General features: G+C 48.0%; 1 protein-coding gene across 4 annotated transcripts in view; it reads right to left on the minus strand.

Annotated features, from left to right (window-relative positions):
* NUP214 (nucleoporin 214) overlaps window positions 1-18,597 on the minus strand; it is a 66,966-nt gene that overhangs the window by 24,897 nt on the left and 23,472 nt on the right. For all 4 annotated transcript variants that reach the window (XM_083160891.1, XM_083160890.1, XM_083160889.1 and 1 more), the window contains exons 15-23: window positions 14,129-14,209; window positions 12,014-12,163; window positions 3,551-3,709; window positions 3,327-3,430; window positions 2,643-2,816; window positions 2,022-2,107; window positions 1,698-1,781; window positions 1,335-1,616; window positions 57-209 (exon numbers count right to left, since the gene is read on the minus strand). In XM_083160891.1, coding sequence (XP_083017017.1) covers window positions 57-209; window positions 1,335-1,616; window positions 1,698-1,781; window positions 2,022-2,107; window positions 2,643-2,816; window positions 3,327-3,430; window positions 3,551-3,709; window positions 12,014-12,163; window positions 14,129-14,209 — 1,273 coding nt within the window. The remainder of the gene's footprint in view (window positions 1-56; window positions 210-1,334; window positions 1,617-1,697; window positions 1,782-2,021; window positions 2,108-2,642; window positions 2,817-3,326; window positions 3,431-3,550; window positions 3,710-12,013; window positions 12,164-14,128; window positions 14,210-18,597) is intronic.

Consider the following 18,597-nt stretch of genomic DNA (forward strand, 5'->3'; position numbering starts at 1 on the left):
AACGATGAGGGACCGGGGCCGTCTGTGCAGTAAGTGTTGATGTAGGGGATAGTTACCTGGCACCTGACCGGTCATCTGTCTTCTCAGAGCGGCAGCGGCTGCTTGTGGCGCAGGGCTCGTGGGGGCCCCGTGTTTCACAGTCTTAGTGGCCAACATTGTGCTGTCAGCCCCCTGTGGTATCACTCTTATGGTCTGAGCAGGGACAGCAGCTGGGGGATAAAATAAATAAATATAAACCACCGCTAAGTAAAGGATATTTAATAGCGGAAACAGACATGTAAAATATTTCACAATATTTAACTTCTGCACTTTCTTACTGTATAATATGATGTGTAATGTATTGGGAATCCCATTTCTGCCGCTTTACTAACACATGAACACACGGGGGCTGAACAGATGGAGCCCTCTCAGCCGTGCCGCCAGCTTCCCATGGTGAGGTTTCTGCCAAAGCCGGCGGCATGGCTGATGGCGGGGACGTGCGAGCATCTCATCCGCTCGCACATCCCAATCAGCTGGGCGGCGGGGACAGGGTGCTTCCCTGCCCGTTTCCGCTTCAGGGAGGCGGGCGGAGTGAGAACATGGCGGGTAGACTGGCAGGGAGTAGGGGAATGGAGTACGCGCACCCCCTTCCTGGCACACAGCTATGGCGTCGCCAGGAGCCGCTCATCTGTACATGAAATCCTTGTCTCGGAATTCATTACAGACTCTGGTTAAATAAAGCCACAATACTTTTACGCTCCTCCCTCTTCTAGATCCCTGTCCTGCACCGATCAAGCTCCTCCCTCTTCTAGATCCCCGTCCTGCACCGATCACGCTCCTCCCTTATTCTAGATCCCCGTCCTGCACCGATCACGCTCCTCCCTCTTCTAGATCCCCGTCCTGCACCGATCGCCGTTACTTGTTAAACCAAGCCACACGGAACAGAACCAATGACCCAGACAGGACAAGGTAAAAATACTAAACCAAGAGGGATAAACAATGCCACTAGAGGCTACTCGACGGACCAAATTACCCCTTAACAGAAAGTGAAAGCAGTTTTGCAGGGACACTGATCTGTTTCAGACTTGCTGGATATGGGGGGGGGGGGGGGGTTTGTGGGCTACAAAACGGTCACAGCTCAAGGTGAAGATACATTACAGTAGCCGTCATTTTAATCAGTAAAGTCATAAAAATGTCTCTCCGTTTCCTATTGGTGGAGACTCTGGGCCATAGGATTTCCTGAAGCGCTCTACCAGGTGGGAAGGATTCAGAGAAGTGGTGCACAGCATCTTCAGAAAACACCAGGTGTCCTTGAATTCTAAAATATATAATTTTTACATTAAAAAAAGACTCACGGGTGCTTGTGATTGGTCCAGCGCCTCCTGAAGTTTTTCCAAATGTAAGAGATGGGGTGGAAAAGCCTGGCTGCACAGACGTGGTGCGTGTTATAGGAGCATGGCGTGCGGGTCGGATAGGAAAAGGCTCCGGTGGTGGAGTGTCCCGTCTAATCAGCTCTAGCAGTGGTGGCGCCCGCAACACTTCATTATCTGCTGCTTCTGACAGAGACGACGTGGAGCTCAAGTCATCCAGGTCTTCAAAGGAGCATGGGGCTAGGAATGATGACCGGGAAAGGCCAACTAGAAGAGACAGAGGAGATTAATAACCGGTCACACGCTTCCAAATCATTTCTATACTGAAGATGGAAGGATCAACATTACCAGGAGCAAGTGACCGAATGCCCGGAGTCTTCCGCTTGGTGAGGAAATCTCTCAGCTGCCTCTGTTTCACTTGCGACAACTTGGCTGCAAAACAACGAAACAGAACAGAAGTAATTAGTGCTCACCCACGCTAACAACACCTTTGCAAACCAACCTGAATCACCCCATAAACACAGGAAATTCTCAAGATAAGAGGGGAAGAAACCGTCAGTGCGCACAATGCCGCACATTTCACAAGCAGTAGAATAATTACAGGATTTAAGATAACTAGAAGAAATCTGCATGAAGACGACAAGAAGGAAGATGATCACATGTGGAACTCACGTGGAGCCTTCGCCATGATCTTGGGCTGTTTGTCCTCCGCCATTTTGGGCAATGCTTTTCGCAGACTTTCTAACTCGATTTCAATGCTGCAAAGTAAAATGACAAACAGGCGAAATGTAGACATAAGCCTTAATGATCTGCAGAAGGGGACACGGTCGCTAGGGCCACATACAATAGGGTGAGCACTAAAGGTCGACACAAAAAATAGGTCGACATGGCCAAGGTCGACAAAGGGAAGGTTAACCTTCCCTCTGTCGCAGTTTTGTTTTAGCCGACAGGCGGTGTTTCCTACCCTACCATCCACCAGGGAGAATATAGTACTGTGCCCGAAGCTTGGCCAGTGCAGCAAGCAAACTAATGTATGTCAAGCTTCATAGTGTCGACACTATGACCCCATAACCCTGCAGGGGTACATTCCCCAAAGAGGCCTATAAGACTAAGACACCAGTAGGATATTTTCAGGTCTTTCTATACTCTAAGAATGTTCCTCTATAAAGAACGAGCTGGAGATCTAGAAATGGTACCTATAGTTTCTCAGCACTGTTGAGTCTTCCCCTCCCGGGACTACACAGAATCGGGGCAAGGACGCTGCTGCCTACTTGTTCTTGGTTTATGCCTCACCTCTGATTGGTGAACTCCTCACTGGGCATGTTCCACTCAGAGATCTGGTTGTACAGACGGAGCTGCTGCAAGCTCTCTACCAGCTGGTGAAGGCGCCGCCTCTGCTGGTTGATGATTTCCTGGTTGTTCGCTAGCGTGTTAAACAGGGTCTCACGTTCCGGAACCGCGATGCTCCTGGTTAAGGCAAAAAGCAAAGAACACCGATTACATTAACATCCAGTATATAAATAAAGCGCTCTGGTAAAGTCTATGGAACATGTCAACTAAAACATTCTACCGACCTCCCCTCAAAATACAGAATATTAACAACAATAATATTTACAAATTATTATCACTTTCACAACAACTATTGAAGAATTTCAGCCAATGGTTACTCTTGGCAGCAAACACTGAAAGAAGGAAATAACGGCCTCTGAATGGCAGCATTGTAGAAATGCCTAACCGGACTATGGGGGAGGTGCAGAGAGTTAGATTTGTGCGAGGTATTTTGTTTCTGTGCAGGGTAAATACTGGCTGCTTTATTACACTGCAATTTAGATTTAAGTTGGAACACAACCCCACCCAATGCTATCTCTCTCTGCACATGTTACATCTGCCCCACCTGCAGTGCAACATTGTTTTGCCTGTTAGAGATTTTGCGATCCTTGCTGAATAACCCCCTATGTGTAGGGCAGAAATACAAACTTTTGTTTTCTCCTATTCTGCAGATGACGGTCCCACTCTATATCCAGGACATCATTAACGTCTTGAACGGCAAACTTTGCGTATTGATGGAGTCTGCGAATTTCCTGATGGAGAGAGAAGATATTTGGGCATTAGGGGCACAGTGTAGAACGGGGACAAGCTTCAGGTTCGGTCATGTGACCGGTTTAAAAACACAGGTTAGCCAAGCTCATCGCCAGTGTTACCTGCATGTTCGCCTCGCTCTTTGGATCCAGGGGTTTCTTGTACAGAAGTTGGCGATACTTGGGATCACTTTTCCTCTGGTTCTGCTCGCTGGCATCCTCCACATTGGCATATGCCTCCAGCAGGGTAGTTTTGAGACAGCCGGTGTCTCTATGCAGAGACTAACAAGATTGAAATAAAAAGGTCACGGACCATTGTAAAATGTCAGTGGTTTCTATTTGGTTTATTTTACCACGAAGACAAAGCATTAAGGTGCATGCCACCAACCCTAAGCGACTTTTTAACACCTTTAAGTCTCTTCTGTACCCTCCCCCTCCTCCCCCACCGGCTACCATCAGTGCACAAGAACTTGCCTCCTACTTTAAGGACAAGATTGATAACATCCGAGATGAAATGGTATGCTCTTCCACAACCTCTAACCCTCTTTCTTTCCCACCTGAACCCTCTGGCACTTTCTCTTCATTTGAGCCCACAAATGAAAAGGAAGTATCCGCACTCTTCTTATCCTCTTACTCTACTACCTCTCCTCTCGATCCTATACCTGCGCAAGTCATTAAAAATCTATCTCCTGTGATTATTCCAACCTTAACTAAAATCTGCAATCTCTCTCTTACTACTGGTACTTTTCCTTCTCTGCTCAAACATGCAGTGATAACTCCTATTCTAAAAAAACAGAATTCTGACCCTAACTCTCTCTCTAACTATCGTCCTATATCTCAGCTCCCATGCCTCTCCAAGCTACTGGAGAGACTTGTCTACTCCCGCCTCACTAACTTTCTTAACTCTAACACCCTATTAGACCCACTTCAGTCAGGTTTTCGCTCTCAACACTCCACTGAGACAGCACTGACTAAAGTGGTGAATGATCTGGTAACGGCTAAGTCTAAAGGCCATTACTCACTACTTATTCTTCTTGATCTTTCTGCTGCATTTGACACCGTTGATCACGCTCTTCTCTTACAAACACTACACTCCCTAGGTCTTAATGATACAGCCCTTTCCTGGTTCACATCTTACCTATCTGATCGCTCTTTCAGTGTTCGCTTCTCTAACTCTACTTCCTCTTCATTACCTCTGTCAGTCGGAGTTCCGCAAGGTTCAGTCTTAGGTCCTCTGCTCTTCTCAATCTATACCTCCTCTCTTGGCAAACTAATCAGCTCTTTCGGATTTCAGTATCACTTGTATGCTGATGATACTCAAATCTATCTATCAACCCCAGAGTTGTCACCAGTGGTTTTGGGTCGAGTTTCTGATTGTCTCTCTGCCATCTCATCTTGGATGTCTTGTCGACAACTCAAACTCAATATTTCCAAAACGGAATTACTTATATTCCCGCCAACTAAGAACAGTTACCATCCTGACATCTCCATCGCTGTTGACAACTCGATAATCTACCCTACCCCACAAGCTCGTTGCTTAGGGGTCACCCTCGACTCTGACCTGTCCTTTGTTCCCCACATTCAATCTGTCTCCAAATCATGTTACATGCATCTAAAAAACATATCCAAAATACGACCCTATCTCACACAAGACACTACCAAATCTCTTATCCATGCACTCATTATATCCCGCATTGATTATTGCAATAGTCTCCTAACTGGTCTTCCCAAGAACAGACTCTCACCACTGCAATCAATTTTAAATGCTGCTGCTAGGCTGATCTTCCTTGCAAGACGCTCATCGTCTGCTGATCCGCTCTGCCAGTCCCTCCATTGGTTGCCTGTATATTACCGTATTCAATATAAAACACTTCTACTTGCTTATAAAGCTATTAACCATACTGCACCAGCATATATCTCTGCACTTATCACAAAATATCTCCCATCTCGACCACTACGCTCTACACAAGATCTGCGTCTCTCTTCTGCACAAATCACCAGCTCCCATTCACTATTACAGGACTTTCATCGGGCTGCTCCCACCCTATGGAATGCCCTTCCACGCACATTAAGACTCTCCACCAGTCTCCAAACTTTCAAGCGTTCCCTGAAAACTCACCTCTTCAGGCAAGCCTATCATATTTAAGTTCTACATGCATAACCCTCCGAGGCACTTATGTATTATATAGCTTCCCTTCTGGACTTGTAACTGCTATGCTATTACTGGTGCCTGTCCTTATGTTTCCCCCCTATATCCCTATAGATTGTAAGCTTGCAGCAGGGCCCTCCTACCTCCAAGTCTGTCTGTTGTTACCCAGTTTGTCTTATCACTGTCTACTATTGTAAAGCGCAACGGAATCTGCTGCGCTATATAAGAAACTGTAAATAAATAAAGGGATTTTTGTAAGAACTTACCGTTCGAATCCCTTTCTCTGATATGGTCCTGGTGACACAGCTTCACATTGGGATGTAGGAGGGTCCGCAGGAGCCAGGCACCTATCCTAAAGCTTTTGGAGGGTAGGCTCCTCCCCTACTGCATCCCAGATTCCTCAGTTCAATCTTTCAAAGCCACTGGAATACATTAACTCAGTACAAACACCTGCACATATTATATGCACAATTTTAAATTTAACTTTTCAACCAATTATAACATGAAACATCATGAACACTGGCATACTTACTGAGCGTAAGGGAGGGATCGCTGTGTCACCAGGACCATATCAGAGAAAGGGATTCGAACGGTAAGTTCTTACAAAAATCCCTTTTTCTCTTTCAATGGTCCTGGTGACACAGCTTCACATTGGGACGTTCCAGAGCCGGTCCTTTTGGGTGGGTACGCTCAGGTCTGCAGTTTTCATCACTGCTTGCCCGAATGATGCGTCCACCGACGCGAACTCACGGAACCTATCGAATTTGGCAAAAGTATGAACAGAAGACCAAGTGGCAGCTCTGCAAACCTGCTCAGCTGTTGCCCCATGTCGAACCGCCCAAGAGGTGGCAACCGACCTGGTGGTATGCGCATTAATCCTGGCCGGTACAGGCCTACCAACTTTAGTATATGCAAACGCAATAACAGAGCGCAACCACCTAGCAATGGTCTGCTTAGAAGCAGGCCAACTAAGTTTGTGTATGTCATACAAACCAGTAAAGTATCAGTCTTTCTGACACTCTTAACTCTGTCCACATAAACGCGCAAGACGCGCACAACATCCAAATTCCTTAATTTGTCCCTTTTCCTAACAACCCTCTGGGGGTTGAAACACAGGCAGAACAATCTCCTGATTTAGATGAAAAGCAGAGACTACTTTTGGTAAAAATCTAGGGGTACTGTCCGAAAGGCAGCCCTATCATCATGACATATAAGGGAGGAAGACTTGAAGAACAAAGCAATCAACTCCGATATTTTTTTTTTTTTTTTTTTTTCTCTGACGCCACCGCCAACAAAAATACCAGCTTCCCTGAAAGGAAACTAAGGTCAACCGACCTTAACGGCTCAAAAGGCGCCTCTTTAAGGTACTCCAGAACCAGAGATAATTCCCCTGGCGCTACTGGTTGGTTGTAGGGAGGTTTCAATAGATAAACCCCCTGCAGGAAGGTCTGTACTTCTGGTTCTAACGCAATCCTTCTTTGGAGAGAAAAATTGACACGGTCGAGATATGTACTCTGAGTGACTGAAGGCCTAACCCAGAGGAAAGGCCCTCCTGTAAAAAACTCCAACAATTTAGCCATTTTAAATCTCGATGTGCGTGACCTCTGTCTTACACACCACCAAATATAGGTCTTCCAGGCCCCAAAATAATTTACAGAAGACACTGACTTTCTGGCTTTCCTCATTGCGTTAACCACCGCCTCTGAGAATCCTATATTCCTCAAAATGGCGTTTTCAACAGCCAGAACGTCAAAATTAATCGAGCTGAATCCAGCTGGTTGAACGGTCCTTGTTTTAGAAGGTCTGACCTCAGATGTAGACGCCACGAGTCCACAGAGAATCTCTGAAGCCTCGAGTACCAGGATCTCCCTGGCCAATCTGGGGCCACTAAAATTACTGGAATTGTCTGGGCCTGTATTGTTTTCAACTCTCTTGCCAGCATTGGAACTGGCGTTAAATCATAAAGAAGATTCCCCTCCCAGGGGATAGTCATGGCATCCACTGCTTCTGCCAGTGGATCCCACGTCCTGTCATACAACCTGGGTACCTGATGGATGAACCTGTATGCCTTCAGGTCCCTATCCGGGGTTTCCCCCTTATTGTAATCTAGTGGAATACTTGTGGATTCAGCCTCCATTTTCCTTCCATCAGTTTCTCCCTGCTCAGGAAGTCGGCCTCTATATTCTCCACTCCTGGTATGAAGATTGCTGATAATGCTAGAACATTCTGTTCCGCCCACAAGAAGATTCGGGACACCTCCCACATGGCCAGATTGCTGTGTGTGCCTCCCTGGTGATTCAGATACGCCACAGCTGTGACGTTGTCGATCTGAATGCCTAAAAGGGAGCTCTTGTAATCTTTTCTCCCGCCAGAGAAAACCTCTTCCACACAGCCCTCAGTTCCAAGATGTTGATCAGTAAGGCAGACTGTAAAGTATCAGTCTTTCTGCTCTAAAGTCCACAAGCCCTGCAGACGCAGGTCCACGACTACTGCCCCTCAGCCTCTGAGACTGGCGTCGGTAGTGACTACCACCCAGCTCCAGGACTGCAGGGACCGACTCCCCCGAAGGGAATCCACCTCCATCCACCATTTTAGGAAGGATCGAGTTTCTGAAAACAACACCATTTGTTCTGACCTCATGGTCTGAGTGTTCCCTGTCCACTGGGACACTCTAGAGTGGAACCTGGTGAACTGTAACGTCTCGAAAGACGCCATCATCTTCCCCAGCAGTTTGAGTCACCCCCATACTGCTGTGCTCTGAGACCCTAGGATCTCCTGTACCAAGGCAGCCAGATCCCTGGCCTATGCCTCTGGTAGAAACACCCAATGCAACTGGGTATCCAGACCAATCCCCAAGAATTGGAGTCTCTGTGACGGCACCGATTGAGATTTTTGTAAATTTAAAAGCCAGCCGTGAATCTGCAAAACCTGATGGTTTCTGCCAAGTGACTCTTCACTTGTCTGCTGACTCCGCTTTAAACCGCAGGTCGTCCAAAAATGGAATAACCATGATTTCCGTCAGTCGAAGCACATCCGCCATTTCTGACATTATTTGGTGAATACCCTTGACGCTGTGGCCAGACCAAAAGGCAACGCCTGTAATTACAGGAGAAGGTCTCCTATTGCACACCCCAATAGTTCCGGGTGGATAGGAACCTGCAAGTATGCGTCCTGGACCTTCATGGACGCTAAAAATTCTCCCTGGTCCCGGCTTAGCAGCACAGACCGTAGAGACTCTATTTTGAAATGGTCTACCCACAAAAAGCTATTAATGCCTTTAAGTTTAGGATCAGCTGAAAGACCCGTCTGGTTTGGGCACCAAAAACAGAGTGAAATAAAAGCCTTTTTTTTTTCCCTCCGCTCTGGGGACCGGGACTACCACACCCTTCTCTAAAAGAGAATGAGCCGCTCCCAAGAGAGCTGTACGGAGCCGAGCCTCCTTTGGCAGTGGTGTAGGAATGAACCTTCTCGGTGGAAGAACTTTGAAGGGAATCTTTTAACCCTGGGTTATATTTCTAACCCAAGCGTTCCGGTCTTAACAGTGCCCCTGCGTCTCTGAACAGTGACAGACGTCCCCCCTCCTTAAACACCGCCGGGCAAAACCCCTGGCAGTATGCGGAGGATTTTTCCTCTCCTATGGTTTCTTATAAAAAGAACCAAATTTTGACTTTGGGGCCTTGCCCCTGGAGGACTGAGACTATCCCTTAAAAGACTGTCCTCAAAAGGACGCAACTCCTCTAGGGGAGGGCCGAAAGGATGGCCTGAAAGCAGAAAACCTTGATGTCTGCTTTGGCTGCAGGGGTAGGCAGGAAAGTGCTTTTTTCCACCTGTGGCCTGCTTATTAATCTCTTCCAGTTGTAAACCAATAACAGCTTTCCTTTAAAAGCAAATGCCTCTAAGCCTTTTTAGACTTGTTATCTGCCTTCCAAGCTATAAGCCAGAGCACTCTCCTGGCATTCCAAACACTGAGGAAACTCTGGCAGCCATTTTGAGAGCTTCCTGCTCAGCCTGCATCACATTTCTGCAGCAGCATTATACTTCTCTGCCTAGTAACAACACACAAAAGACAGTATGTCAACTAGAGCACAGGTCACTGACCCACCAATCCTGGCCTTAGAGACCCAGACTGAAGCCAATCAGAGGACTTGCTTGCTTGAAGGCTTGCACTGGTAGCACAGTTGGTTTTTTACAAGTATACCACAGAAGCCTCTACCACTGGAACTTTCTCTCAGAGGTCTGCATGATCCTCAGGCATGGGATACAGGCTTAACCATCTATTTTGGCATCTAAAGCCTTTTGTCAGGGGTTTTCCAATAAATCTTGTAAACCCTTGTCTGCAGAGAGATATCAGGGGTTTTCCAATAAATCTTGTAAACCCTTGTCTGCAGAGAGATATCATTTCCCTCACGCTGTCTCTTAAAAACAACCTTAGCAGGAGTTTTTTACTTCACAGACAAATTCAATGCCTGTTTACAGCAGTAATCAAATCCTCCACCCCTGAGGGTGAGGACTCTTCAGAAACATCACCCTGAACCCAGGGTATGTCTGTGTACTCTCCCTCCTCATCAGCAGCTAATAATGGCACTGAATCAGACCTTTTAGGGGTCCCCCCAGAGTAACCATAAAGCTTGTCAAACAAGTAATTTAAACCTGCTGATTCCCATAGCAGTATCCTGCATGACTTGTATAAGTCAGGATCTGTCTGGGTCCGAGGCAAAGAGCTGGCCGGACTGCTGAGAGAATGGCCCTGGTCTAGGGAAATTACCAGCCATCACTCTGCCTGTCCAGTAATGCACCAAAGCATTTTCCGACCTGTCTCAGGGACTTAACCCTCGCAAGGTCCGATGCACTACCCTCTGGGGTTCACTCCCCATGGGTTTCACAGCAGCGCATAAAATACAAAAGCCCCCCTTAGGGACAAATTTCAGTGTACAACCACTGCAAGCGCTCATTGCATTAAAGGCTCCCTCCCCCAAAACCACAGACTGTTGCTCAGACATGATGTTCTCAATAACACAGTCACAGCATTAAATGTACATACATTATATACAGTGTACTCAGCCACTTAGCTTTCTGTAGTCTTCAGAATGGGGAAAGCGAAGCCCAGGAAATCCAATCACTCTGTCAGGATCAGTAAGCCAGCTCAGCTCCGCTGCAAGCGTTCTGAATGGCGCCAAAAACAGAGTGAGGGAAGGGACCAAGTCCCTGCTGCTGCGGGGTCTGTGACTTTTGGCGCCAACTACCCCCAGACAGCCGCTCCCATTGTAGGATCTCCTCGTTCCAGTATCTCCCCCTCAGCTGGGGACCACTCGGAACATGCCTGTAACAACACTGCTGTCCTCTCAGTATAGGAGCTCAGTGTGTAAGCTCCGCAGAAAATGGCCGCCGCCATCACGGAGCGCCTGTCCCCCATGATCCCCACCTAGCGTGAAGCCGGTTTCAGAGCGCTCCGGAGCCCAGGCAGCTTCTTAAAAGAAGCTGTAAGCGCTGCACAGGGAGGCCAGACAGCGTCTCCCTCGTGCACAGTGAGCTGACAGGACTCGTTTCTGTCAGCTCCTGCTGCGCTAGCAGTGTGAGGATTCACTAATGAGAATCCTCACACTGTGCCTACCTAGCTAGTGTAGAAGTTAATAAAATAATAAAAACCCTAACTAACTCTACTCCTTCGGCTGCTCCAGCAGCCCTTTAGAATAGCACCCACTCCAGTGGGCACCTAACACGAACTGAGGAATCTGGGATGCAGTAGGGGAGGAGCCTACCCTCCAAAAGCTTTAGGATAGGTGCCTGGCTCCTGCGGACCCTCCTACATCCCAATGTGAAGCTGTGTCACCAGGACCATTGAAAGAGAAAAATAAATAAATAAGGTGCATACACACTGTACAATTTTTTTGACCAATTTTGTTGAAAGACATTTCCCTTGTACCCAGTGTCCTGAATGAAAAAATGTTGACGAAAGATCTAGCTACAGTTTATAGGCTCTTTTTGAAAGATATCCAAATTGAGCTGCATCCTTGCAAACTGGCGGGTATGCACATCATTCGCCATTCGTCGCAAACGCACTGAAAGATATTTTGACCAATTTTGTTCAGAATGGCCGAAATAAGAAAATTGATCAAAAAAGTTGGTAAAAAAAAAAAACTTGTACAGTGTGTATGCACCTTTAGATCAATCCACTGTTTCACTTTATTATTAATAATAATACATAATAATAATACATAATAATGTCCCCTTAACCCGAGTTTCACCCATAAAAAGAATTCAAGAGTAGGAAACTCAGGAACACGCTCGCCACCCAGAGTTCCAGGAAAGCCCAACAACAGAACCCCCATTACAACTCAAGATTTGATATCTTGCACACTATAATAATTAGGAGCTAGAAAAGCCAAGGAACCTTATTCAGTCATGGCCGCGCAGTACATAACGCCGAGGCTACGCACCTCTGTAGTCTCCTTGATTTCCCGCAGAAAGGAGTGTAGGCAATCAGACTCGCTTCTCAGCCGTTTCATCTCTTCCTCACTCCCCACGGTGAAGCAGGCGTTTGCTGTCCGAGCTTTCAGGTCATCCATCTCCTTTTGGAAATGAGCAATCTGAGCCCAAATCAGACCAGAGGGGTTTTAGTTAGAGCAATTCGTTCCACATTATTAACAGGTGTAAGAACCCTGAATCTTCCTAAACCTGTGCACTTGCTCTTCACTGACTGGGGTGTCGCTCTCTGCTGTGGTTCTTCTAGCACATTCCTGGTCTGCATATCAGTGCTGAAATACAGACCATGCTGTGCTGGAAGCACCACAGCAGAGAGCGACACCCCAGGCAGGGAAGCGGAGCTGCACGGGTTTAGGAAGATGCAGGGTGCTAGTATGAACCCCACTCTCCATTAGTCCAGAGATTGGTAACACTCGCTGAGCATCACATAAGGGGTATGGGTCATAGGGTCGACCACTAATAGTTGACATTGCTTAGGTCAACCGGGTCAGAAGGTTGACACAAGCAATAGGTCGACAATGGGAAGGTTGACATTCAAAAGGCCAATATGAGTTTTTCACATTATTTTTGTCCAGAATTTTGACGCAAGTCGACATGGACACGAATCAGTGTACTGCTGCGCTCGCCATGCTTCAGACACGGCGCCTCGCTGCGCGCAGCACAGTCTCCCTCCTGCGCCCTTGTGGACAGTAGTGCATGACATTCCACCTGATAGACAAGATGGCTCCAAAAAAAACAAACTCATGTTGACCCTTTGACCTTCCCATTGTCGACCTTCTGACCCTAGACATGTCGATCTATTTCATGTGTCGACCTAATGTATGTGGACCTTCATAGTGTTATACCTGCTGCCATATGGTGACAGCAATTTCACAGGTCCCACCCGGGATTAAGCTTTATTGTAAAGAACCCTTTACAGAAACACAGGATTTGCATCAGTAGTAGTATATGCTACAGCTTTATTGTAAAGAACCCTTTACAGAGACACAGGATTTGCGTCAGTAGTAGTATATGCTACAGCTTTATTGTAAAGAACCCTTTACAGAGACACAAGATTTGCGTCAGTAGTAGTATATGCTACAGCTTTATTGTAAAGAACCCTTTACAGAGACACAGGATTTGCGTCAGTAGTAGTATATGCTACAGCTTTATTGTAAAGAACCCTTTACAGAGACACAGGATTTGCATCAGTAGTAGTATATGCTACAGCTTTATTGTAAAGAACCCTTTACAGAGACACAGGATTTGCGTCAGTAGTAGTATATGCTGCAGCTTTATTGTAAAGAACCCTTTACAGAGACACAGGATTTGCATCAGTAGTAGTATATGCTACAGCTTTATTGTAAAGAACCCTTTACAGAGACACAGGATTTGCGTCAGTAGTAGTATATGCTACAGCTTTATTGTAAAGAACCCTTTACAGAGACACAGGATTTGCGTCAGTAGTAGTATATGCTACAGCTTTATTGTAAAGAACCCTTTACAGAGACACAGGATTTGCGTCAGTAGTAGTATATGCTACAGCTTTATTGTAAAGAACCCTTTACAGAGACACAGGATTTGCATCAGTAGTAGTATATGCTACAGCTTTATTGTAAAGAACCCTTTACAGAGACACAGGATTTGCGTCAGTAGTAGTATATGCTGCAGCTTTATTGTAAAGAACCCTTTACAGAGACACAGGATTTGCATCAGTAGTAGTATATGCTACAGCTTTATTGTAAAGAACCCTTTACAGAGACACAGGATTTGCGTCAGTAGTAGTATATGCTACAGCTTTATTGTAAAGAACCCTTTACAGAGACACAGGATTTGCGTCAGTAGTAGTATATGCTACAGCTTTATTGTAAAGAACCCTTTACAGAGACACAGGATTTGCGTCAGTAGTAGTATATGCTACAGCTTTATTGTTAAGAACCCTTTACAGAGACACAGGATTTGCGTCAGTAGTAGTATATGCTACAGCCTTACTGTAAATAACTCATAGCACTGACACAGGTATTCCTCCTCCTCCAAGCAGCCATCATGACTGTGCATCTTGTAACCATGCATTTATTTGGTACATTTACCTCATCTTTTATTCCGTTATGGAAAGGATCATCATCCTTCACAACTTTCACCCGATTGTCAAATGAGGCGTTTGCCGCAGGCTGCAGGGACAAGAAACCAAACAGTGACTAGTGTGACAAAGACGTGTTCACAGGTGACCAAAGGTAAATCAATAAAACAGGGATTTTGTACTTACCGTAAATCCTTTTCTCCGAGTCCACAGGTGTCACTGGAGTTACACTGGGGAATAGAAGGCGACCACAGGGAGCATGGGCACTTTAAAATAATTAATCAGTGTGACCAACTCCTCCCCTTCTACTTCCCCTCCCAGGCAGTCATAAAGATCGTGCCCGAAAGGGAGCAGAAAGATATAACACACATCCGAGAGGAGGTTCATCACAACATAACATCATTCAATACAAATAGTAGAAAAAGAATGTATATATATGAAAAAACAAACACACACACACACAGAGTCAAACCAGATGAGACAGGTGTGTAATAACCATGTTTAAATAACCCTGACAAGGGAAAACTCCAGAGGTTACCCAATAGGAACCTAACACTGCACATAACAGGTGGAGAACAGCGCTGAGGCGGGCGTCCAGTGACACCTGTGGACTCGGAGAAAAGGATTTACGGTAAGTACAAAATCCCTGTTTCTCCTTCATCCACTAGGTGTCACTGGAGTTACACTGGGGACGTCCCAGAGCTTTCAACCCGGGTGGGTGAGCGCTGAGATCCCCTTAAAACAGAGCGGCCAAACTGAGAAGCTGGTGCCGCAAAGGTATCAAACCTATAAAATCGCACAAAAGTGTGCCGACCTGACCATGTCGCAGCCCGACAGAGCTGTTGCAGGGAGACCCCACGGGCAGCCGCCCATGAAGGACCCACCGATCTGGTGGAGTGTGCGCCTATGTTAGTAGGAGGCGTCTGAGCCTCAGCAAGGTATGCCTGACGAATAGTCAGACGGATCCATCTGGCCAGCGTCTGTTTAGAAGCTGGCCATCCACGACGCACTGGGTCGTAGGTAACAAACAAGACATCCGTCTTGCGAAGAGAAACCGTGCGAGAGACATAAATCCGCAGGGCCCTCACCACATCCAAAGACCTATCCTCAGGTGAAGCCTCTGTGAATGCTGGAACCACTATGGGCTGGTTCAGGTGAAACGCTGAGACCACCTTTGGAAGGAAAGAAAGACTGGTACGGAGCTCCGCTCTGTCCGGATGAAACTGGAGGAACGGTGAGCGACAAGAAAGCGCACCCAATTCCGAAACACGTCTGGCCGATGCCAGAGCCAAAAGAAGAACCACCTTCCAAGTGAGATATCGAAGATCCACCTCTTCTAAAGGCTCAAATATTGATGACCTCAAATATCTGAGGACCAACTCTAGGTCCCAGGGAGCCGTAGGCGGACGAATAGGGGGCTGAAGCCTCAGCACCCCCTGGAAAAAAGTGTGGACTTCCGGAATGAGAGCTATACGTTTCTGGAAAAAAACTGAGAGTGCTGAAACCTGCACCTTTAGTGTGTTCAGCCTAAGTCCAGAGTTTAACCCCTCCTGTAAAAACAGGAGAAGTCGAGCCTTCTTGAACAGAGCAGAGGACACTCTGCGTCTTTCGCACCACGCCACATAGGATCTCCAAATCCGATGATAGTGTCTGGAGGTGACTTCCTTCCTGGCCCTCATCATTGTGGGTATCACCGCCCTAGGGATACCTGCATGTCTCAAGATGGACCTCTCAGCAGCCACGCCGTCAAATGTAGACGTCCTAAATCTGGGTAGATGAAGGGACCCTGACTGAGGAGGTCCTCCTGATGAGGTAGAGGCCACGGCTCGTCGATTAGAAGATCCGTCAGGTTGGTGTACCACGAGCGCCGGGGCCAATCCGGCGCTATCAGAAGCGCTGTTACCCCCTCCCTGCGAATGCGCTGTAACACCCGAGGGATCAGCGGAAAGGGAGGGAAGAGGTAAACGAACTGGAACGGCCAAGGAGCGACCAGAGCGTCTACCCCTGCGGCCTGAGGATCTCGAGTCCGCGCAAAGTATGTTGGGAGCTGGAAGTTGTGGCGGGACGCCATCAGATCCACCTGAGGACAACCCCAACGATGTATTAGGGACTGAAATACCTGAGGGTTGAGGCACCACTCCCCCTGGTGGGCATGCTGCCGACTTAGAAAGTCGGCCTCCCAATTGTCTACACCGGGGATGAACACCGCTGACAAGGCCTGAGCATGGTTCTGAGCCCAGAGGATGATCCTGCTTACTTCCTTCATCGCCGCCTTGCTCCGAGTGCCGCCCTGCTTGTTTATGTAGGCGACGGCTGTGGCGTTGTCGGACTGAACTCTGATTGCTCTGCTCCGCAGCAGGTGTCCCGCCTGCAGAAGAGCATAGTAGACTGCTCTGAGTTCCAGCACATTGATGGAGAGTAAGCTCTCCTGCCTCGTCCACAAACCCTGGAACTGGTGTTCCAGCGTTACCGCCCCCCAGCCTCGAAGGCTGGCGTCTGTGGTGAGGAGAGTCCACTCCCATATGCCGAACCTCCTGCCCCTTTGCAGGTTTTCGGAGTTGAGCCACCACAGCAGAGACAGACGGGCTCGAGGAGACAGGGTCACCTGCTGCTGAAGATGCAGGTGAGACCCTGACCACTGGTGAAGGAGAGACAACTGGAATTGGCGCGAGTGGAAGCGGCCGTATTGTACCGCCTCGAAGGAAGATACCATCTTCCCCAAGAGTCTGGTGCAAAGGTGCACCGTTACCTGTGGCCGTCGCAAGACCGACCTGACCAGGACCTGCAGGGACTGAACTTTGTCGGATGGTAGAAAAACCTTCATCTGCTGGGTGTCTAGAATCATCCCCAAAAAGAGAAGACGTTGAGACGGCTGTAGCTGAGACTTTGCAAAGTTCAGAATCCACCCATGACTGATGAGAGTCTCCTGGGTGAGCCGTATGTTGGACAACAGGGCCTCCCTTGAACGATTCTTCAGAAGAAGATCGTCCAAGTAAGGGATGATGGTAATCCCCTGAGCCCTGAGGACCTCCATCATCACTGCCATCACCTTGGTGAAGACCCTGGGGGCCGATGAGAGACCGAACGGCAGGGCCTGGAACTGCCAGTGTTGTTCCTGTATAGCGAACCGGAGAAAGGCCTGGTGAGGGGGCCAGATGGGGATGTGCAGGTATGCATCCCTGATATCCAAGGATACCAGGAACTCTCCCTGTTCCAGTCCCTGAATCACCGACTGCAGGGACTCCATCTTGAATTTGACCGCTTGTAGAAACGGATTCAAGTCTTTTAGATTTAGTATAGGCCTTACCGAGCCATCCGGCTTCGGCACCAGGAACAGACTGGAGTAGTAACCCTGAGTACGCTGATCCTCGGGTACTGGAATCACAACTCCCGTTGTCCGCAGCTTGTTGATTGCTGACAACAGAAGTTGCGCCTTGTCTCCTGAGACTGGGAGACCGGTCTTGAAAAACCTGTTTGGAGGGACTAACCTGAAATGGATTTTGTAACCCTGGGTTACCAGATCCCTTACCCACGAGTCCTGACAAGACTGCAGCCAGATGTGACAGAAGGACAGCAGTCGGGCCCCGACTCTGGGATCCCCCAGATGGGACCGTGGACAGTCATGCGGTTGGCTTGGAGGACTTGGGCTCCTGGACAGCTGCCGAGGCGCCTCTGCCTCGTCCTCTGGAGCCTCTAGATGGAGCTCCGCCTCTGGAACGACCTCTGAATCTGGTCGTAGGCCGAAAGGACCGAAAGGAGGGCCTTTGAGGGGTCCTGCGTGTAGCTGGAGGAGCCGCTGAGGGAAGGAAGTGGGACTTACCTCCCGTTGCTTGGGAGATCCACTTGTCGAGCTCTGGCCCGAAAAGAACCTCCCCATTGAACGCCAGGGCCTCCACACCACGCTTGGACTCTGCGTCAGCCTGCCATTGGCGTAACCAGAGAGCTCTGCGAGCAGATATGGATAAGGCCGAAACCTTGGCTGCAACCATGCAGACGTCAGAAGAGGCGTCTATTAAATAATTGGATGCCTCCTGGATCTGTTCAGCCAGCTGAACAATGGAAGCAGGGTCAGAGCCCTCACGGACCTCTGTTAGGATCTGAGAAGCCCATACCCCCATGGCTTTATTTACCCAGCACCCGACCTGGGCCGGACGCTGAATAATACCAGCGGCTGAAAAAATGTTCTTAAGGGTTACCTCCAACTTACGGTCAGAAGTATCCTTAAGAGTGGTTGCACCCGGCACCGGGAGAACCGTCTTTTTAGACAGTCGTGAGACTGAAGAGTCCACTACTGGAGGAATCTCAATCCTCTTTCTACCCTCTGGTGGAAGAGGATAAGCAGCCAGAAACCTCTGAGGTACCTGGAATTTTTTGTCAGGATGATTCCAAGCCTGCAAAATATGTTCATCCAACTCCTCCGCTGGGGGGAAGGTGGCTGACTGCCTTTGTCTCTTTCCAAAGAAAGAAGGACGAGCAGGA

This window comes from Crinia signifera, chromosome 9, assembly GCF_055691185.1.
Source record: "Crinia signifera chromosome 9, ASM5569118v1, whole genome shotgun sequence".
In the NCBI taxonomy this organism is placed as follows: domain Eukaryota; kingdom Metazoa; phylum Chordata; class Amphibia; order Anura; family Myobatrachidae; genus Crinia; species Crinia signifera.